The sequence below is a fragment of the Balaenoptera acutorostrata genome, chromosome 1 (genome assembly GCF_949987535.1).
Source record: "Balaenoptera acutorostrata chromosome 1, mBalAcu1.1, whole genome shotgun sequence".
NCBI lineage: Eukaryota > Metazoa > Chordata > Mammalia > Artiodactyla > Balaenopteridae > Balaenoptera > Balaenoptera acutorostrata.
Window position 1 is genome coordinate 36,203,165 of NC_080064.1, and position 22,710 is coordinate 36,225,874.

The 22,710-nt window shown below is 45.2% G+C and overlaps 2 protein-coding genes across 8 annotated transcripts in view; both read left to right on the forward strand.

Moving 5' to 3' along the window:
* KDM4A (lysine demethylase 4A) overlaps window positions 1-12,575 on the forward strand; it is a 50,610-nt gene extending 38,035 nt beyond the window's left edge. For all 4 annotated transcript variants that reach the window (XM_007164604.2, XM_007164606.2, XM_007164605.2 and 1 more), the window contains 4 exons: window positions 1,715-1,834; window positions 2,349-2,441; window positions 2,577-6,192; window positions 6,884-12,575. In XM_007164604.2, coding sequence (XP_007164666.1) covers window positions 1,715-1,834; window positions 2,349-2,441; window positions 2,577-2,717 — 354 coding nt within the window. In that variant the 3' untranslated portion in view covers window positions 2,718-6,192; window positions 6,884-12,575. The remainder of the gene's footprint in view (window positions 1-1,714; window positions 1,835-2,348; window positions 2,442-2,576; window positions 6,193-6,883) is intronic.
* ST3GAL3 (ST3 beta-galactoside alpha-2,3-sialyltransferase 3) overlaps window positions 6,055-22,710 on the forward strand; it is a 239,793-nt gene continuing 223,137 nt past the window's right edge. For all 4 annotated transcript variants that reach the window (XM_057557896.1, XM_057557910.1, XM_057557924.1 and 1 more), the window contains exon 1: window positions 6,055-6,192. The gene's annotated coding sequence lies outside the window, so the exon portion shown is untranslated. The remainder of the gene's footprint in view (window positions 6,193-22,710) is intronic.

The window sequence follows — 22,710 nt, forward strand, 5'->3', positions numbered from 1 at the left end:
AGTACCCAAGTCTGAATAACCACAGTTTGTCTGTCAGTCATTTTTTTCAAATAAAGCTGGTGTTTCATGAAAAAAGCAGTTACTTTTTACAACTCAAACAGTTACAGCATGCGTTTCCTCAAGATAACCATCATGCTTCAGCGTGTAGCAGAAGTGTCTTTTGAGTACTTAACACATGTACTCAAAGATTGAGGTTTAACACAAAAATTTTTTCTGCTTCATCAAGGGACGTTGTTATGTGAAACCAGGTTTTTTTCTTTTGCTCCTAAATCATGAGTACACAGTGGTTAAGAATGCAGTAACAAGTAGTAGCGCTTAGGGCCATTGCCTCAATTTGTGCTGAGGTGCCAGCAGTTGCACCTGTGTTAGGTGTTATACCATCACCGGAAATGTCTGCGCAGCGAAAGAGGCTAATGTTTTAATATTATTGTGAAAACCATCGTGCTCTCACAAGTTCCCTGCAAGTGGCTCAGGAACCCCCGCTAAGATCTGCAGACCATACTTTGAGAACTGCTATTATAGTAAAACTGAATAGCCGAGAACTTAAGTGATTTATCAAAGATCACATATTTGGCTAGTTAAAACTTCCACTTCAGATTCTTTTGGGGGCAGTACTTTCTACTTAGTTGTTGAATTCATACACGATATAGTTGCTGAGTACCTGTCAGTAATGAGTTGGCAATACAGTATAGAGCCATTTCTATTCAGTAAGTGAATTGGCGTGTAGAACCTTCCTAACTCTTGTCATGTAGTGGAATTGGTAGGAGCAGTTGGAATATCACAGCATTTTAGACTCTCTGCCCTACTTCTGCTCCAGCATGTACTTTTTTGGGCCATGTCTGCAAGGACCTTCTCCCAGGTCTACCCATCAGACCTTTCATTCGGCTGCCATGAACATGTTCATACACTGACCTCCCACTATATACCAAGCCCTCTGCTGGGAATGCAGCAAGGACTCCACCCATCCTTAGGGTTCCCCCGTCTGCAGGGAGTAAAAGTCCTAAAGTTTTTTGCCAAGTCCCGTGGTAGGTGGTCTTTTATTACCTTTCCTTCAAAAAAAAAGGTTAAGAACCCTTTTCTTTCCTTTTCTTAAAAAATTTATTTGTTTGCATTTATTTATTTATTTTTGGCTGCGTTGGGTCTTTGTTGCTGCGCGCGGGCTTTCTCTAGTTGCGGTGAGCAGGGGCTACTCTTCGTTGTGGTGCGCGGGCTTCTCATTGCGGTGGCTTCTCTTGTTGCGGAGCACGGGCTCTAGGTGCGTGGGCTTCAGTAGTTGTGGCACGTGAGCTCAGTAGTTGTGGCTCATGAGCTCTAGAGCGCAGGCTCAGTAGTTGTGGCGCACGGGCTTAGTTGCTCCACGGCATGTGGGATCTTCCCGGACCAGGGCTCGAACCTGTGTCCCCTGCATTGGCAGGCGGATTCTTGACCACTGCACCACCAGGGAAGTCCTAAGAACCCTTTTCTTAAAATAGTTGAGTAAAGTTTGAGTATTTCTTCCTGGTAGAGCCCTGTCCCCTTGTCCCTTAGAGAGACAGTTGAAGGAACATGAGAAGGACTCTTGATCATGGCACATGTCTTTTACATTTATTAAGTTTATTATGGCTGCTTTTTTCTGCCACCTAGAAGCAGCAGCAGCCAGCAGAGATAACGGGGTGGACTTGGACTTAGCAGGTCTCTCAGGTGGACCTTCCTTTCACCCTTAATGTTCCCTCAGAGTCAGGACTGTCTCCAGTTGGGTCCTCCTGCCGAAGGGGAAGTAGTCCAAGTGAGATGGACAGACGGCCAAGTCTATGGAGCCAAGTTTGTGGCCTCTCACCCCATCCAGATGTACCAGGTAACCAAAGGCTTTTGTTGGGGATGGGGGAGGGGGCCTGATTAATTCAGTGTTTCCTCTTGAGCAAGAGGAAGTCTTTGCTCTTGGGAGAGCTAAGGCAGTGGTCCCCAGCCTTTTTGGCACCAGGGACACCGGTTTCGTGGAAGACAGTTTTCCATGGACGGGGATGGGGGTGGGCGTGTTTCAGGCGGTAACGCGAGTGGTAGATGAAGCTTCGCTCGCTCGCCCACCGCTCACCTCCTGCTGTGCGGCCCGGTTCCTAACAGGCCAGGGACTGGCATCAGCCTGCGGCCCGGGGGTTGGGGACTGCTGAGCCAAGGGATCAGTGACAACCCTTTTCAGAGCTAGGGGCTGCCCTGTGTCCAGTCTGCCAGGTATGGCTTCAAACATGGCAGGCCTTACTTCAGTGTTCTTAATTAACCCTTCCTGTGACTGCAGGAAATGGCCCCTGTGCGTGATGGACCAGGGAGAGAGTCAGGGATATCTTAGCTAAAGGCCTTTGTTTCCTTGGTAGGTGGAGTTTGAGGATGGCTCACAGCTTGTGGTTAAGAGAGATGACGTGTACACGCTGGATGAAGAGCTTCCCAAGAGAGTCAAGTCTAGACTGGTGAGTGTGTGCTTTCTGTGTGCCCTTGGTTCCCCTCTGGGAGGGAGGGAACAAAGCAAGGATGTGTCCCTTTGTTTTTTTTCTTCGGGGTGGTTGGCCATAAAGTACTCATTTGGCTTGCCTATTCTTCTGTAGTCAGTAGCCTCAGACATGCGCTTCAATGAGATTTTCACAGAGAAGGAAGTTAAGCAGGAAAAGAAACGGCAACGCGTTATCAACTCAAGATACCGGGAAGATTACATTGAGCCTGCACTATACCGGGCCATCATGGAGTAGGTGCTTCCAGCGGCCAGGAGAGTCCCAGCCGCCAAGGCGAAAGCACTCTGGGGTTCCACAGCACAGCAGACACTTGGAACTCTGAAGTCTCTAAAAGTGAACTGTAACATGAAAAGGAGTGAAATAACCGACCCCATCATCTTCTCACCCCACCCTCATCGCATTCCACTGTAATGAAACGACAAGCTGTACTTGGACGCGTGGCAGCAGCCGCTGATCTCCCAGCTGATGGGCTGAGCACTGGAACGCTGTGGCTGCATGGGCCCCAGTCTGTAATGGGGTCGACTGGGCTGGCTGGGCTGGTTGCCCTGTTCCTGGCCGTGGACTTAGCTTCCTAATGATCACCTGCACCAACTAGGCAGAGGTGCTGGTGCTTGCCCCCTCCCCCTTTTTGTATTTATGTGTGTGTGTGTGTGTGTGTGTGTGTGTGTGTGTGTGTATGTATGTTTGGTCTGGACCAGCTTCTGCCAGCCCCTGGCCTTTACTTTCTTCCTTGCCTATCCAGGGCAACAAAAATGTGAAATTCTGCCCTCAGCTGAACTGAGTAAGGGCCCCTGGGGGTTGGCTGGAGATGGCTGTGGCATCTGTTTGTCTCTGGAACTGCCTCAAGAGAGTGCTGGCAAAGCTGCAGTGATGAGATGCTAAGGAGTTAACGCCACCTCTTTGCCTTCTCTTGAAGGAGAAGATAGGGGTAACCTGGGTGTGTGCCCATATCACTCTAGGCACAGACCCCTGTGGACAGTATTAAAGGGTGTGGGTGGGGAATACTCTGAAGGGGGATCTAATGATGGAAGCAGGCAGAGCCTGGCGGGTGAGTCTGTCAACAGAAAATTGGAATCATGCAGGGGCTGGGAGGGTTAAGGTGAACTGGGGCCACTGGAGGCCAGGGGGTGGGTTTAGATATGCCCCCTGGTGTGGGGGTGGGAGGGAGCTGATTTGGGAGTGGGGTGGGACTGGAGGGCAACACTGAAGGGGTTAAACAGGTTTTTGCTCCTTATGAATTTGTTTGCCTGGGCCCAGGGTTGGAGGGATTCACACTTATACCGTATGTATACAAGAATCAGATTTATAATACTTCCCCTTTTTTTGTTACGTATGAACGCTATAAACCAAATTATTTTGAAAACCGGTGCATCACCTTGTCCTTAGCAATAAAATGTGTTGAGCAGAGGATTGGCTGTGTCTGCCCCAAGGAGCCTGAGTGGCCCAGGGTCAGGCCGGGAGTGTATCTAGAGTCATAGGCTCTGGAGCAGGGCCATGCATTTTAAGAAGACTCAGTAAGGCAGGATCTAGGAAGCCCTCCTAAAGAGATGGGCTCCTTGTCAAGTTCTGGTCCTGTGGCTCTGTATGGTGGGACCTGGGAAGTAGAGGCACCTCTGGCCGTGAGTACCTACTTTTGCTTCTCTGGCCCTAGAGATGGGAAGGAAGAGGTAATAGATGAAGGACCAGACCACTTCCACAACTTGTAGAACTGAGTTTGATCTCTCTCATCTCGACCCCACTTGTTAACTTCATTGAGCAGGTGTAAGTTTATGCCAGTGTCTGTTCCATAAAAATTGTAGAACCAGCTTGAAAGAAGGCAGTACATTTTAGGTGCTTGAAAAGCAAGGGATTGACAACCCCTTCCCCCAACCCCGTGCATGCTTCCCTTAGGTCCTGAAGCTGTTCTGAGTTGCCTGTAGTTGGTGAGACGCTTCCCCGGAGGAAGACCCGGTCCCTTTGACCCCCATTGGGTTCCTGAGGTCCAGGTGGACAAGGTTAGAGCAGCAGCAGCAGCGGGGGGTGGGGGGGCAGTGAACTGGGCACAGCAGAGCTGTTCAGCTGGTCTTGGACAGCCAGGCACTAGGTCCTATTTCTTGGCTCCTGCCAGGTGCGGGAGAATCTTGGGTCAGCTCAGCAACTCAATGCTTCTTTGTGTCCTGGGGCTTGGGAGGTGGCTGCCACCTCTGGTGTCTGATTGTGGGGGAAGGGAGGAGCAGCAGGTCTCAAAGATACTTTTCTATGCCAGTTCCCTCCTGGGGCCAAGAAAGGGAGGTTGAATTTTTTGTCCAGCACCCAAGGATTCCCAGGTGAGCGTGGACAGAGCCAGGCCTTAATGGATTGGCAAGCCCTGGGAGCATACATCTTTGGAGGGAAGAAACACTTCCCCAGACTTGGCAGGGTCCCAGACCTCCCTACCTTTCACTGACCCTACCATCCCCAGCCCTGCTGAAGGACAGGCAGGGTAGTCCCTTCTGTAACCCCAACAGAGTTCTTGCTCAACAGCTGACTATTTTTCTAGAAACTTTAACGTTTTGTTTTGGTCAAATGTAATAACCCCCTGGGAAACTGAAGTTTAAAGAGGTGATGAGAGTCTCAAGTCCCATGGAACAGGCCCTCCTGCCTGCAGTCAGGCCCAGGCCTCAGTGGACTGACTGACTCCAGGGAAGCGTGCACCAGCTTAGGCAGGCTCCCCTCAGAAGCCTTTTGGTGGGGGCAAATTGCCCTCCTTTGGTGAGGCAGCGTCTTTGGGTGGGCAACCAAGGATCACAGCCGGACAGTTCCTCCTCTCTTCCGTAACTCCCCTCGGGGGAATTACGTTTTAAATTGTGCCCCAGTAGGGTGGGAGAAAAGCTGGGACCTCCGGAGCTGAAAAGGGTAGACGAGATGGGGCGGAGTGGTCCTGTGCCCGGAATAAAAAGAGGCTCTAAAGTAGTAATAAGGGCAGCCAGCGACCGCTGTCCACCCAACTCCACAGGATTGAGCAGGGTCGCCCAGCCCGTGGAGGTCCACAGCCTTGGGTCTCAGCCTGGTTCCAGGCGGATGCCTGCGTCCCTCGGTGTGGAATGACCGTGTACCCCCGTCCCTCGCACGGCCGAGGAAACAGGCTCTTGAGGGATCATCTCGGTGGACAGCAAGCCCTGCGGCCGTCAGAGGTCCGCATCCCAGACGCGCGCCCTGCGGGGCGTGAAGCCGGGGGAGGATTCCTCAAGGCGGCGGATAGGCTCCGGGGAGCCGAGGGGTGGGCGTCGGCGCGGAGCCAGCAGGCCGGGCCCGCTGGACCCACGCCCTGAACCGCCAGCAGCCCGAGTCCCGGCAGGCGCGCGATGCGGACGGGCCAAAAAACTCGGGGGTCCAGTGTCTAGTAGGCCGCTTTGGGCTTGCGCCCGCTCTCTGCCTGCAGTGCAGCCCCGCATTGGTCAGCCCGGCGCCCCGCCCGGCTCCCGCGCGCCGATTGGCCGCGGATGCCCAACCCCCGGTGAGGGCGCTGAGGCGGAGAGTGGGATTGGTGGTCCCGTCGTCCACGGGTCGGGGTCGCGGCCGCGCGCTCCGCCCGCCGCTGCGTCCCCACTATGGCGGCGCCCAGGCGGCCCACCGCTACTTGGGCGCCCGCCGGGGTCCCCCGCGGCTGCCGCCGCCGCATTCGTCGTCGCCCCCGCCTTCCCGGCAGCATCGGGCCGGGCACCGCCTCCCCCCTGCCTCCCTCTCCGCTGCGGTAAGGACCGGTCCTGCGCGCGTCGGGGCGGGCAGTCACCACGGCTAACGGTCGCCGCCGCCCCTCCCCTCCCCCGCCGCTCGCGGTCGCCGGGTTGGTGGGGTGCGGAGCCCGCGCGTGCTGGTGCTGGGGAAGGAAGGGTCGGGCGCGGCCCAGCAGTCTCCGAATAACGAAGTCTGGCTCGGACTGGGGGCTCGGGCCGGGAGTCCGGTCCCTGGGAGACCTCGCCTGGGTAGGGGCTGCCAGGCCTCGGGGGAGAGGACGGCTGGACCCGGGCCGAGCAGTCTGAGGTCATCTGCGCGCGAGACCCCGCAGCGCTGCGCACCTTGGCGCAGAGGAAGGACCTGGTCAGGCGGGCCTTCGCTATGGGAAGAGGGAGGAAAAGTGGAAAACCTGAGTGAGAATCAGCGTACGGATAGTGGCTGTCATTGCTTATTGCTCTACCAACCGCCAGATGTTCCGGGGACTGAGGTCTATTTTACTGACAAAGTACGCCTCTTGCTTCCTTTTCTCTGGCACTTCTCCCCATTGTTTGCCCTGTGATTTTGTTTGCAGGAGGAAATGACTTAGTGATGAGAGCAGGTTTGATTAGGATAGCCTCCCACGAACATTTTGAGTTCCTTTTTGCAACAGTGCTCGTTTTTATGATTCCTTAATAGACCTCACTTATGTTTGTGTTTCCCGCACATAGGAGGAAGGAGAGAAACGTGTGAACTGACTCAGTGCAATTAATTGAGAGCGGGACCAATGAAGGCAGCTGTTATTTTGTTAAAACAAAAACAAAACAAAACAAAAAAAAACAACAAAAGCTTACAGACTTTTCTATGGATACACTTTGAATTAACTATACTATAGCTAGTTGAACAGGAAGGTAGAAAAAAAGCACTTACTGGTTTCAAGAAAATAAATAGACCTCATGGAAAATTAGGTTATTTCTAAGTCAGAATCACCTTCGAGTGATGATCATTTAACTGTTGGGTATACCTTCAAGTCAAAAGGATTAAAAGGAAGCTGTCACAAAAATTTATGACCGAAATAGTATTTTCAAATAATCTCTTAAGGCAATAGCAGCTCCTAAGATTAAAGATTCTTAACTCAAGGATATTTTGAAGTATTAAGTGATGAATCTCCCTATTTCACATGTCTAAATGTCTAATCAGAGTTTAATAAAAGTAAATTATTAATGAGAAAAGAAGTTGTGCATATTCTTAGAGACTAAGTGGCTTTGGATCATCAATAAAGTGTCTATCGAGTACATATTGTGTGCAAGGCAGTGCAACTGTGGGGACCTCACGACCTGTATTGTATGAGACTTGTTCTCATGGGCCTATGAGATGGTTGTGGGGATAAAGGGCACACAAGAAAATGATCACTAATAAAATGGTCTCTAGAATTCTAAGATAGTAGGTCTATGAAAATTCTAGAAAAGAAGAAATCCATGTGTTTGAGGAAGGTTTCACAGGAGAGCTGAGGCTTGAGTTGAGCCATGAATGGGTAGGCCTGGGTGATGAAGAGGAAGGAGAAGTGAGGAAATGAGAAAGTGAGGATGGGAAAGGTGGCAGGGGAGAACCCAAAACTCTCATGGGTAGTTCCAGGGGGTTCTTATTAGAAAAAGTGGGAGATGAGGTTATACAAAAAAGGCAGGTTGATGGCATCAAATCAGGAAGTAACTTTGTCCTGGGTGGAGCAAAGGGTAAACAAGTAGTAGCACTTCAGATGAAACTGGAGCTAGCTATTAGAAAAATAGACAGTAGCACTTTATTTGCCCTTGTCACTTTTCTGAGTAACCTTAGCTGTTTAGAATAATGGTCCTCTCAGCTACCCAGGATCTGCACCTCAAGAATCATTCTTGCCTTTCTTTTTTTTCCCCCTTGTATTAAGTTGGTTGCCAGGTCTTGTTGCTACTGCCTCCACACTATGTCTAACTTCTTTCTGTTCCCACTGTCATCACACTGATTTGGGGCCATGGATACCATTCCCTCGAATTACTGCAGAAACTCCCTAGCTTCCCCCCCCACCCCTTCCATCTGTCTTGTGTACTGTCATCACTTGCAGGTATCTCAATTCCCCAGCCTAGACTTTTATTTATTTTTTTGGCTGAGTTGGGTCTTTGTTGTTACGTGCGGGCTGCGCGCGGGCTTTCTCTAGTTGCAGCGAGCAGGGTCTACTCTTCGTTGCGGTGCGCGGGCTTCTCATTGCGGTGGCTTCTCGTTGCAGAGCACGGGCTCTAGGCGCGCGGGCTTCAGTAGTTGTAGCTCGCGGGCTCTAGAGCACAGGCTCAGTAGTTGTGGCGCACGGGCCCAGTTGGTCCGCGGCATGTGGGATCTTCCCAGACCAGGGCTCGAACCCGTGTCCCCTGCATTGGCAGGTGGATTCTTAACCACTGCGCCACCAGGGAAGCCCCAGCCTAGACTTTTAATGGCTTCCTACCGTCTGTTGAATTAAGCACAGACCAGCCTAGCCTGGGCAATATGGGTAAACTCATTTCTTGCCATTCCCTGATATTTTATTATATTTTCCAAGTTTGTGGAACTGTTTGCTCTTTGTTGCTGTCGTGCTCCCTGTCTTTGCTCATGTTGCTTTTTCTATCCTAAATGACCCCCTTGAGTCTCTAATTGTTGGTTCTCACCCATGTTTCAGGGCCATTTGATTGGAACTCTCTTTGTGAAGCTTTTCTATACTTTTCTCCCTATCTAGATGGGGCTTGTTTCTCCTTTAAACCATTATAACACTAGAATCTGCCTTTTTGCCCCAATTGCCAACCTAAGACTGAAGCTTTTTCAAGCCATGGGCCATCTTCTTCATTATCTAGCACAGTGTTTTGTACATAGGAGGTACTTGGCAAATATATTTTATATTGAACATAGCTTTGAACCAGGATAGATGCAAAGAAAATTCTTTGTGCAAACAAAATGGCCATCATAAAATCTGTAAATGAAGTTACTTATGTGAGATAATTTATTACTGAGAGAGCTGGTGTATTGGTCTGTATAGCTTGGATTAGGCTTCATTAACAAAAACCCTTAAGACTTCAGTGGCTTAACAGAACAAAAGTGGACATTCATGCCACATGTCCAGCATGATGCACAGGTAACTCTCCTCCTCTCAGTCACTCAGGGACCCATGCTGATGGAAACTCCATCTTAATATGGTGTTTCCATGATCATTTTGATGGAGTGGAAGATGGTGATCAAGGGACACTGGACTTTCAAGTTTCCATCCTGAAGTGGCACCTGTCACTTTCATTTCCATATCATTGGCTAAAGCAAGTCATGTGGCCATGCCTAACTTTAAAGAAGAGCAAGGAATTGCTGTCTTAGCATGTGCCTGGAAAGCAAAGAGCCAGAAGTAACTGTTGAACAGCAGTAATGACTGCTACGTCTTCTTTGAGTATCACGGCCCATGGAAGATTAGAGGTAGCGAAATCAGATGGGCTACTAGAGAGAAACACATTGACAGTAGCAAGAAATAACAGCTCTAACTAGGCATGGAATGAGGGTGGATTGGGAAGTCAGAACTCCATTACAAGCACAGTAATGCTTGTAATGTAACAGGCCGAGGCTGTTGGTACGAGGGCAATCAGTGATTTTCCCGTCATGGCACAGTCATTCCTGAGGGCATCACTATTTTACAGCACCCTCAGTGATGAACACAGAAATAGTCCTGAGGCATCCACAGAAAGTTAAATTATATTCAAGATACACAATTTAAAAAGCAAGGAAGTGTGTAATAGCTCAAGGTACATTTTCACTTGAATGGTTAAAATAAAAAGGATCCTAGTTCAACCTTACTGGTTTAATTGGGTTTAATTGAGGCTGTAAAACTTTGGCGTTTGGGGAGGAGATTTCACTTTTAACAAAGAAAGTGAAAACTGGGTTGAAATCTTGCTTCTGCCATTGATTGTCTAACATTGAGCAAGTGTCTGATTCTGGAGTCCGAGTTGCATCATCAGTGAAATGCATAGGGTGGTTATGAGTTCACTTTATGTAAAGTGCTTTGCCCAGTACCTAGTTCAACGTAAGGACTGATGATTATGATTATAGCAGCAGCATCAGGATTTGAAGAAACTTTGAGAAATCAGGTAAGGAAATCTCAGGATTTCCCCAGATTTTCCTACCTTTTTCCACTTGCTTGGCATCCTGTCACACCTTTTTTATTTTCACATTTATCCTATTTTATTTTGCTTGGTTGTATATGTGTCTGGGTCTTCCACTGTACTAGGCCCTCTAGTCATCCCACAAGTAGCTATTGAGCATGAGCTCTCTGCTAACCTCTGTGCTGGGTTATGGCATTACAAATACAAAAGGCATATCCCGGGCCTCAAAGAGCCTTTAGTCTGGTAGGACCAGAAACCAGTGAACTGGCAGTTAGAATACATTGTAACGGGCTATGTTTGAGGGTCCTGTGGGATCTCCTAAAAAGAGAATCTGATGTCACACAGGGAATGTAAATAATGGTTTTCCAGAGAAGCTCACACCTACCTAAGTCTTGGATCACTAGTTAGTAGCTGGGTAGATGTGGGTTTAAAAGGCTTTTCAGGCAGGAAACAATGTGTGTAATGGCCTAGAAACACAAGAGAGTGTGGCTGCATCCTGAAGATGCTTGAAAGGCAGGAGAATAGGGTATGTTTGGGGAGTGTGTGGAGGCTGCAGAAGTTAGACTGAAGGCTTGTGAGTTCAGGAGTTTATTGTGATGATGAGGAGGAACCACTGAAGGGTTTAAAGGTAGGAAATGACTTTATCAGCTTTGCCTTTTAGGGAGATCAGTGTGTGTGGAGGCAGCAGAGGAGTGAATGTCCTGTTTCCCTGACATGGGAAGTTCTGAGGTTTGCAACCGTAGTGCCATGTCTGCTACAGGGTCATAAAATATTATGGATGAAGAGAGCTTAGAATGAGGTGAGGCTGGAGGGAAGGTTACCATTTAGGCTACTGCAGTAATAGGAAGGGTGTGTCCATGTCCTGCCTGGGGGTAGAGGAGAGTCAGCAGACCAAGATTTCCATCATGGCTTCACCAGTTTCTAAGGTGTGGCCTTGGGCAGGCTTCAGAACCTCTTGTGTACTCTCAGTTTTCAAATTGGTAAAATGGGGATAAAAATACCTACCTTGCAAGGTTCTGAGAATTTGAGCAAATAGATGTAAAAAGCCTGCTCCTGTACTATTAGATACATAAGGGGCCTCTTATCATAAAAATAATAGTTTTAAGATTTTTAAAAATTAATTAATTAAGTAAGTAAGTAATTTTTGGCTGCGTCGGGTCTTAGTTGCAGCATGCTGGGATCTTTTGTTGTGGCGTGCGGGCTCCAGAGTGCGTGGGCTCTGTAGTTGTGGTGCATGGGCTCGGGCTTAGTTGCTCCACGGCACGTGGGATCTTAGTTCCCTGACCAGGGATCGAACCCATGTCCCCTGCATTGGAAGGTGGATTTTTTCACTGGACCACCAGGGAAGTCCCAGTTTTAAGATTCTTAATGCTTAGTATATTCCCTGGTTCACAATAGGTGATCGTTAGCCTAAAATCATCTGCCAACACTGTGGTTTTATTTATACATCCTTTTTTTTAATTTATTTTTTTATTTTTGGCTGTGTTGGGTCTTTGTTGCTGTGCGTGGGCTTTCTCTAGTTGTGGTGAGCGGGGGCTACTCTTCGTTGCGGTGCGTGGGCTTCTCATTGTGGTGGCTTCTCTTGTTGCAGAGCACAGGCTCTAGGTGCGCGGGCTTCAGTAGTTGTGACACGTGGGCTCAGTAGTTGTGGCTTGCGGGCTCTAGAGTGCAGGCTCAGTAGTTGTGGCGCACGGGCTTAGTTGCTCCGCGGCATGTGGGATCTTCCCGGACCAGGGCTTGAACCCGTGTCCCCTGCATTGGCAGGCAGATTCTTAACCACTGCGCAACAGTGATGATGGTCTGGGCGGGTTGGGCATGAGAGAATTATCCTGAGATCAAGAAGGGAAGAGTTGGTTGTTATGAATATCATACCAATTTAAACATTCTTTAAATGTCAACAAATTATATATGGTCATTCAGCCGTTCCCAGCCCTCACCCAGAAGTGACACATGCACGTGTGCATACACTCTTGTCACTGATGTTATAATGTGCTCACTGCTTGGGCTGCTAAAATGTATGCACTTCTCCTTCAGCGTGTCATCATCGTTGTTGACTGTGTCCCCCTGAAATTTTGCTCCTCCTCAGTCTTCTTCTGAAATGTTTGTAAAGATGATAATGGGGCTTTAATTCCAATTTGTTCTCCTTTAGGTTCCGCCTGGTCATCCTGGTTGACAGGAGTTCCTTCCCTGTGAACTTCTGCACAACTTATGTTATTCTGATTAAATGTTATCTACTGCCTTGTCTTATCATTATTTGTCTATGTCAGTAAATTCCCCTTTTCCTTGATGTTAGTTTTCTTTACAAAATAGTGGAAAGATGGCATGTTTATGTGTTTTTGACATGACTTAAAACCCACAGAAACCTTGTGTTTGAAATATGTTAAACAGGTTAGAATATTCTGTTCCTAAGTTTTCAAAGTATATGGCAGTGATTTTCAGAGTTTTTGATCTCAGGACCCCTTTATAAGTTATAAAAATTATTGAAACCCCAAAGAACTTTCATTTTATGGGTTTTGTCTATTGATATTTAATATATTAAAAATTACTGAGAAAATTTTAAGTCACAGGAATACACAAGCACGCATTCCATTAGCTGTGAGGACAGTGATATAGTCACATGTCATCATATGTTATGTAGCCTCTGGAAAACTGTGCTGGACCCTTGGTGAGAGAAAAAGAGTGAACAGGGCAAATAATGTCTGAGAATTACTGTGAAAACAGTTTTAAACTCGTGGATCTGAAACTGTGCACCTCAGATTGAGACTTGAACCCACGTGCTGGGACTCAAACCCAGCCTAAACCCAGATTGGGACTTGAACTCATGCGGCTGGGACCCGAACCCGGCCAGAATCCACAGTCTTCCAACTGAGATTACACACTGGTTTCAGGACTTAATGAAATTCAGGTTCTTGATGTCTCATCGCAGAAAGAATTCAGTGAGAGACAAAGTGATAGGTAAGAAGTGGGTTTATTTAGAGGGAAACACTCCACAGACAGAGTGTGGGCCATCTCAGAAGGTGAGAAAGGCACCAGGGTATGGGGTTGTCAGTTTTTATAGGGGTGGGTAATTTCATAGGCTAATGAGTGGGAGGAGTATTCCAGGTATTTCAGGAAGGGGAAGGGATTTCCAGGAATTGGGCCACCGCCCACTTTTTAATCCTTGTGGTCGGTCTTGGAACTGTCATGGCGCCTGTGGGTGTGTCATTTAGCTTGCTGATGTGTTACAGTGAGTGTATACTGAGGCTCAAGGTCTAGTGGAAGTCGACTTGTCCGCCATCTTGGACCCATTTGGTTCTAATCAGTTTATGTCATGTTCTAGGGCTATGCCATTCTTTCAAAGGTTGTGCCCTGCCCCCTTCCCTCCTGTTTCAGATCCACTGAAAGGGTATTGGGGACTGTCTGGGGTCCTTGGACCACAGTTTGAGAACTGCTGGCATGTAGATATGAGAGTTTTTATAAATGACACTTTTACATCTTTTTGGCAACAAAATAACATAAGGATGGAAACACTGCCAAACATCTGTTTTCAAAATGCACTCAATGTATTTTCTTTAAAAACAAACAAACAAACAAAACTAGTTTCTAGTTTTTGTGAAGACATGTTCTTCACCTTGAAAGGACAGATGTGTGTATTTTTGGAAAATCTTCTAGGTGCCATACTATTAACAGACATTTGCCATCCCAGAAAAGTTTAGCAAACTTGGAACACCAGTATGTTTGTAAAAGAAGAATATGCAACTGCTCTTTAAGTTCTGGAAGTCTTATACATGCTTGGCCAGATGATAACCAGAGAACTTCTTTGAGGCACAAGAGTTTCATGGTTACTCACCATCTCATTGTCAAGTTTAGTTATGATCCTATTTATTTAAAATAGGATCCAATTTTTATGAAATTAACCACATTGTTATCACTTAATGCATAAACTGCACTGCATCACGAAGCAAATGGTAAGTAATGGTACCATTACCCCCCATGCTCTGGAACTTTCACACTTTTTGAGGCTTCTTCCTGAACCTCATATGCCCCAAGATGTCTGACATAGGGATTGTTTGAGGAGGCCAGTGTCCACTGAAATTAAATATCAGAAAAGTTTATAAACAGGAGTACTGGTGTTTTCTTTTGTTACCTTGGTGAATCTTTGTGTGCCTTTGAGATGTCTGTTCTCTCTGACAGTGAATGGCCTGGGCTGTTACAACACCCTCTTCTTGCTCTTGCTTGGCCTTTTCCAGGCTGTCCTCTGTATTGCGACTCAAGTGATCTTTCTAAAATACAGGTGTGACTATGTCATTTACTTACTCCCTTCACTGGTTCTCCATTGCCAGTGGGATAAATTTCAGACCCCTTAGCATGGCATCTGAAGCCTCTCTACCTTTTTACTGCTTCAGCTTCTTCACTGAAGCTTTTCTGAAACCTCACAGACAGTTATAAATTTCCACCACCTCATAATGTCTGTACCTGTTTAACTGCATGCATCACACTGTTCTCGAGGGCAGGTACCACACTGTGTTCCTACTGCTATACTCAAGTGTGTAATAATGGCTTCTGCCTGGACTGGCATAGCTTCCATCGTGGTTCCAGCGTAGTTATTCTGCAATATTATATTTTTTTCCTTGCCCTTTTTATAAAAGGATATGAGCAGATAAACAATGTGGAACTACTACATAGGCCTAAGACATCTGAAGTCTCAGAGACATAATAGCAATGAAAGGGAACATTTATCTTGTGTTTTCTAATGATGTATTTTACACATACAGGAACAGAACAATATGATGATACCCATCACCAAATCTTAATATGCCATATTACGTCAGTTTTTGTTTTTGTTTTTTTTTAAGAAACAGAACATTACAGTTCCAGTAAAAGCCTCATGTATTTTTCCGTGGTCTCCTCCGTCCTTCACCAGAGAAAACACTATCTTGCATTTAAAGTTCTAAAATTCCCATTCATGTTTTTATGCTCTTGTGGTTTTGCTACATGTTGTGTGTCTATATACCATGCATAGCAGGGGCCAGCAGACAGGCCTGCAGGTTTTATTGGAACACAGCCGTGTCCATGTTTAAGTATTGTTCTTGACTGCTTTTGTGCTGCAACCTTCTGTTTCCAGTTTTCTGGACATACTGCCATCTCCCAACCACCTTCAACACCAGTCCCCACCATTTTATCTCAGCTGGCCCAAAGCAAGGTCATCTTTTCAAATATTCCAGTTGAATTTTCTCAAGACTGATTGGAGTCAACTTTTCCAAATAAAGAATTATGTCTAGAAGCTTGTCCTCTGAACATACCATTAAAACAAATAATCAGAAACCCAATAAAACCAAGCATTAACAGCTCTTATTCAGAAAGGCTTTTTTGTGTGTGTTTGTAAAAACAGAAATGAACTAAAACATGCAAAACTGAAAGTTCTGTTTCCTTGGATTTTTACCCCTCTCCCCTAGGCTTTTTTCTCAGCTACTAACAAAGGGAACATCTGACCAGGGACAAAATCTTTTCAGTTGTACTCTTCTGCCTTCCATTTTTAAAACCTTGGTGTAGATATCTAATTTGTACTCAGAAAGTCACTGACTGCCCGTGTTACACAAGTCTAGGTCCAATCACGTGGTACTTTCAGCAGGTAGAGTTTAATGTAAGGATTATTAACTTTAACTGAATTGGAGTAACATGAGATTAGCTAGTAAGTAGTAAAGAAATAAGCACTTGGAAAGATGCTCAACATCATTAGCCATCAGGGGAATGCAAATCAAAACCACAATGAGATACCTCTTCCTACCCGCCCACTAGGATGGCTATAATCAAAAAGACAGATAATAAGGAGTGTTGGCACAGGTGTGGAGAAATCAGAGCTCTCATACACTGGTGGGAAAACAGTGGCATTTCCTCAAGTAGTTAAACATAGAGTTACTGTATGACCTGGGTATATTTCACTCCTACATATATACCCAAGAGAAATTAGAACTTATGTCCCTATAAAAATTTGTACATGAATATGCATTGCAGCATTATTCAGCCAAAAGGTGGAAACAGCCCATATGTCCATCAACTGACAAATGGATAAATAAAAGATGGTCCATATAATGGAATGTTATTTGGCAATAAAAAGCAATAAAGTACTGATGTGCACAAACCTTAAAAACATTGTGCTAAGTGAAAGAAGCCTGTCACAAAGGACCACATATTGTTTGATTCCATTTATATAAAATATCTATAGACATTTGCCTAGTCTATAGAACAAAGTAGTTTAGTGGTTGCTTAGGGCTGGAGGTTTGTAGGGGATGACAGCTGAGGGGTGTGGGGAATCATTTCGGGGTAATAGAAATGTTCTAAAATTGATTGTGGTCATGTTTGCACAACTCTGAAAATACTAAAAGCCATCGAAAGGTATACTTTGAATGGGTCAATTGTATAGTGTGCGAATGATATCTCAATAACCCTGTCAAAAAGAAGTAAAGAGAACTCTAGAGAATATAGAAACAGATCCAAGGAGCAGCCGCCACCTCAGGGATGAGCTAGAGCGCTCAACAAAGAGCCCCCCAACCTGCCTCACACCCACCACAGGCTGAGATTCAGACTTTGGTGTAGTGGACATGACAGTGGCTCACTGGATTGCAGATGAGCCACTGTGATGCTGCATGGTGGAGCTTGCCAGAAATCTGCCGTCTTGGGTACTGGGGAAAGCTGTTTACAGAGAGACGTCTCACCAGAGGTACTCTGCTACAAAACTGCCCAAGAGAAGTGCTGAGGGCAGCTGTTGGCTGCTGCTCACTGCTGACTGCTGTCCACTGGAAAAGTCCTGTGTGCTGCAGGAGCCTACCGAGAGGAACACACTGGAACACACTAGAACCCAGAAGCCATGGCTTTCCAGCACCCTCTAGTGACAAAGCTTGACATCATGTCAACTAGCAAAAGGAAAATATTTAAAGGGCCCAGATCCATTTTCACGGAGCAAGCAAAAAGGATGAATTTGGAGCTAAGAGGCAATAAGTCTGTAATCCACACAGTGGGTAATCTGAACCTCAGCATACCCTTAGCTTTTTAATTCCCTTTGCAGATCTTCAGGTTATCCTTGCCACCTTGGTTATGGGGGCTCAGAGAAGCTGGGACTCTGTATTTTTGGGCCAATTTGCCCTCAGCCCAGTTCTCTCTGATTATCCATTTTTGCATATCTTTTTTTTGTTCTGTATGCTTGGTTCTCTTTTTCAGACACCAATCATACCTGTGCTGGATCTCCTATGGCAACTATTGTATTTTTGTTTTTGTTTTTTGTTTGGGTTTGTTTTGGTAATCCTTTTAAACTTTTTATTCTTTTTCATTTTATCTTCCTCATTTTTTATCCCCCATGGCCTTCATGACTTACTGTGTTTTCAGCAGTTCTTAATTGTTCTCTTTCATTGAGGCTTTTGTTTTTGTGGTGGTGTTATTTTTCTTTCTTCACTTTTCCTGAGTGCTAATTTTACTTAAAAAATGTTGTTTCACTATTTTTTCCCTGAGGCTCTCCCTTTAATCTTGGCTCTTAGTTACCTCTTGTTTTATAGAGCCTTTTGGGAGTGGGTGTGGGGCTGGTAGAACCTTTGTTAATGATATGTATCCATCCTGTGACAAAGTTTTTTCTGTTGTGTGCTCTTCATTTACCACACTTCCCCTTGACCCTCCCCCTTCCTTTCTTCCACTTTTGTTTAGATTCTTCACTGGTTCTGTTTCATTTTTGTTCTGTACCATATAGCCTCTTCAAATGAAAAAAATTACATGACTCAAGTCAGATCATTTGGATTTGAATCATCAGTCTGCCTCTTACTAGCTCTATGATCTTAGATAAGATAATTTTCTCTCTGTGTGCCTCAGTTTATTCTCTATATAATGATAATGATAACCTCGTAGGATTGTTGAGAAGATTCAGTGAATTAAAGCATATAGAACTTTTAGAACTGTGGCTAGTCTGCAGTAAGTACTGTGTGAATATTAGCAGTATTAATTATTTTATCCCTTGCATTGACTTGCAATTAGAAAATACACAATTCTTCTGCATAGAATAATGTAATATATTGCATGTTAATTAACTACTTAAATCTGCTTAGTCGTGCATAAAGTCTGAAAAGGAAGTGTACATTCAGCAAAACCATTTTAAAAAATTGATCTTTTCAGTAACTTGTTCAGGAAGCTGGGTAATAAATAGTACGTAATAGCTTCTAATTAGCTTGCCTCAAAAATACTCACAGGAGACATGTTCAGGAAATACTTTGTGGCTTTTGCTCTGTGTAATTTTGTCATAATTGAGTTCATATTCATTATGGCTGCTATTTGAAGGTCAGCAAAATTCTAACATTTCAGACTAAAAATTGTTGCCAAGTATAGTTTAGAAAATAACCACATTGTAGGATGTTTTAGAAATGACAGGAGTTTGGTGTACTTTGTTTCAGTGAGTTCAAATTTTTTTGTAATTTTCTTTTATGGCTAATTAAAATAACCTAGTTTTATGTACCTTTTTTACCTTTTTTTGAGCAGACTATAAGTGACTGAACATTTGGTCAGTGAGCAGATAGTTTTTGAATACCTACCAGGGATGCAATGGTGAATAAAATAGACCTGTTCACTGCCTAGATTAGCCAGAATAAAATTTTAAGCAAATTACTGTAAATACTCCTGAGTATAAATGCATTATGTAATGGATGGGGATATATGGGTGCTGTGGGAATTTCTAATAGGGAGACCTAGCCTAAAGTGTGGAGCCGGGTAAGGTTTCCCTGTGGAATTAACTTTTAAGCTGAGACTTAAAGGCAGAGTGGCAGTTGGTTAGGTGAAGTGGTAAGGTCAAGGTTTCAGCCTGACATTAGGAGACAGCATGACAAGTTCAAAACACTGAAAGACGTTCATTGTTGCAGACTCACAGAGGTAAGGTGGTAAGAGATGGTAAGAGAGATGGGGATGGGAGGAGATGTGGGCAGGGGCCAGATCATGCAGAGTCTTATAGGCCCTGTTAAGGGGTTTGGGACTTTACCCTAAAGACAGTGGGAGATTTACAAAGTTTAAATCTGGGAATAAAATAGATCCACATTGGCTGCTATGCGGAGAATGAATTGAAGAGGATCAAGAATGAATATGGGGGCTTCCCTGGTGGCGCAGTGGTTGAGAGTCTGCCTGCCAATGCAGGGGACACGGGTTCAAGCCCTGGTCTGGGAAGATCCCACGTGCCGCGGAGCAGCTGGGCCCATGAGCCACAATTACTGAGCCTGCGCGTCTGGAGCCTGTGCTCCGCAACAAGAGAGGCCGCGATAGTGAGAGGCCTGCGCACCGCGATGAAGAGTGGTCCCCGCTTGCCACAACTAGAGAAAGCCCTCTCACAGAAACGAAGACCCAACACAGCCATAAATAAATAAAAAACAAAAAACAAAAAACAAATACTTAAAAAAAAAAAGTAAAAGTCTATTAAAAAAAAATGAATATGGAAGTACCCAAAGGAAATGAAAACAGGATGAAATATACATACACACCTGTTTATCACAGCGTTATTCATAATAGCCAAGATATGGAAACAACCCAAATGCCCATCAATAGATAAATGGATAAAAAAAGATATGGTACATATACACAATAGAATATTTATTCAGCCATGAGAAAGGAGGCTGTCCTGCCATTTGTGACAACAGGGATGGACCTTGAGCACATTATGTTAAGTGAGATAAGTCAGGGAAGGACAAGTACTGCACAATATCACTTATATATGGAATCTGAAAAGCAAACCTGTACAAAAGCAGAGTAAATGGAGGTTACCAGAGGTTGAGGGATGGGGGAATAAGTCTGATGATGGTTAAGGGTAGAAACTTGTAGCAAGTAGTAAACAAGCCATAGAGATCTAACATACAGTATAATGAATACAAACAATAATATTGTACTATAATGTAATGTGATAAATATTGCTTAAATGGCAGTCATGTTACAGTATATAAATATATCAAAGTAACACACTATACACCTTAAATTTATGAAATGTAACATGTCAAATTTATCACACACAAAAGAATGGACATGGGAGGCTTATTAGGAGGTTATAGTTGTAGCCCAAACAAAGGGTTATAGTGACTTGAAATACGATGGTAACAGTGGAGATAGAGGGACGGATGGATTTAAGAAGTATTTAAGAGGTAAAACTCACAGGGCTGGATGACTGATTATATATGGAGGGTGAGAGTGAGAAGGAGGGTAGTGTCAAGGATAATTTCCAGGTTTTTGACAGAAGCACTTGTGAAGGTGTTGCCTTTTATTGAGATAGTGAATACTGGAGAAAGAGGAGGGTTTTTGGGGAAGTCTGAGACATCTGTGAAACATCTAGATGATGATACAGAAATTAAATAAATGGAGGGAGTTCCCTGGTGGCCTGGTGTTAGGATTCTGGGCTTTCAGTGCCGGGGCCTGGGTTCAGCCCCTGGTCGGGAAACTGAGATTCTGCAAGCTGCACGGTAAGGCCCCCCCCCCCGCAAAAGTTAAATAAATGGACATGGAACTTAGAAGAAGTATCTGGATGGAATATATAAAATTTCGGTTAAGGATGGTAATTGTAGTCATGGAAGTGGAATGAGATTGCCTTGGGGATATCTGTGGAATGAGAATATAAAAAGCCTGAGACAGCACCCCAAGCTTCTCTCTCCATTTAAAATTGCTCGTGCGCTCCCTCTCTCTCTCCCTCCCTCTGTCTCTCTTTCTCTCTCCTCTCCCTCTCTCTCTCTCTCTCTCTTTCCCCCCCTCCCCCTCCCGCTCCTCTCCTCTGTCCCCCCTCCTCTGTCTCTCTTTCTGTCTATATATACGCACAAACACACACACACACATTATGTCTTTAGTATATATTACTTTTTGGAATGTGTACAAATTATATTAATTGTGTCTAGAGTTGGGCAACAGGTAGGATTGGAAGCCAGATCAGATTGTGGTGGGTGGAAGAATGAATGGGGAGTGAGAAGTCAGACTCCTCTAGGGCAGGGTCTAAATCTGATTGTCTTAGTGTCTTCTGTGCCTTGCATAATCCCTGGCACTTGGTGTTTGTTACATTAGTTTTGAACAGAAGAGAGACACATCCTTCTCTGAGATAAGATGAATGCATGAGGAGGGAATGAGTCCAGCTGCTGCATTCCCTCTACATGCTGAAGAGAGTTTGCTGTGAGCACTTGTAGCTCTTTACCTGCGTGCTTTTTTTTTATGGCTGTGCAGGGAGGCCAGGTACCCTCCCGCAGCCAGAAAAATTCTCTGCACTCATCTGTTAGTGTTCTTATGTTTTTATTCTGGTCTTTTTCTTTCTTTCTTTCTTTCTTTTTTAATAGTTGAGTATATGATACTTGTATCAACTTTTTTCATTACTATAGCATAAACATTTTTACATGTCATTAAAATTGTTTCATAAACAACATCTTAATTGGCTGCATAATCTCATTTGATGTTTATTTGAACATTTATTTGTGCATTTGGTTAAAGTTGTTTTCTTTTTTAACTTTTTTTTTTAAAAAATAAATTTATTTATTTATGTGTTTTTGGCTGTGTTCATTGGGTCTTCGTTTCTGTGTGAGGGCTTTCCTCTAGTTGCGGTGAGCGGGGGCCACTCTTCATCGCGGTGTGTGGACCTCTCACTATCGTGGCCTCTCCTGTTGTGGAGCACAGGGTCCAGACGCGCAGGCTCAGTAGTTGTGGTTCACAGGCCCATTTGCTCCGCGGCATGTGGGACCTTCCCAGACCAGGGCTCGAACCTGTGTCCCCTGCATTGGCAGGCAGATTCTCAACCACTGTGCCACCAGGGAAGCCCTCTTTTTTAACTTTTAATTTTGAAATAATTTCAGACTTACAAATAAGTTGCAAAAATATTACAAGTACTCCCATATATCCTTCAGCTAGTCTATGGTGGTTTCTATCAGATTTCTGCCTTGTAAAATTACTCTTTTCCTCTCTGTAATTAATAATTATCTTGTGGGGAGATACTTTAAGATGATATAATATCCCATTTCTCAAAATATTACTTACTAATTTTAGCATCCTTTGATGTTTCTTAGCTGAATTATTACTAAAATGATTGCTAAATGGTGATTTTCTTTTTTTTATTTTATTTTATTTATTTATTTTTGGCTGTGCTGGGTCTTCGGTTTGTGCGAGGGCTTTCTCTAGTTGCGGCAAGTGGGGGCCACTCTTCATCGCGGTGCGGGGACCGCTCTTCATCGCGGTGCGCGGGCCTTTCACTATCGCGGCCCCTCCCGTTGCGGGGCACAGGCTCCAGACGCGCAGGCTCAGCAGCTGTGGCTCACGGGCCCAGCTGCTCCATGGCATGTGGGATCTTCCCAGACCAGGGCTCGAACCCGTGTCTCCTGCATTAGCAGGCAGATTCTCAACCACTGCGCCACCAGGGAAGCCCTAAATGGTGATTTTCTAATTACATTATTCTACACTCATTCCAC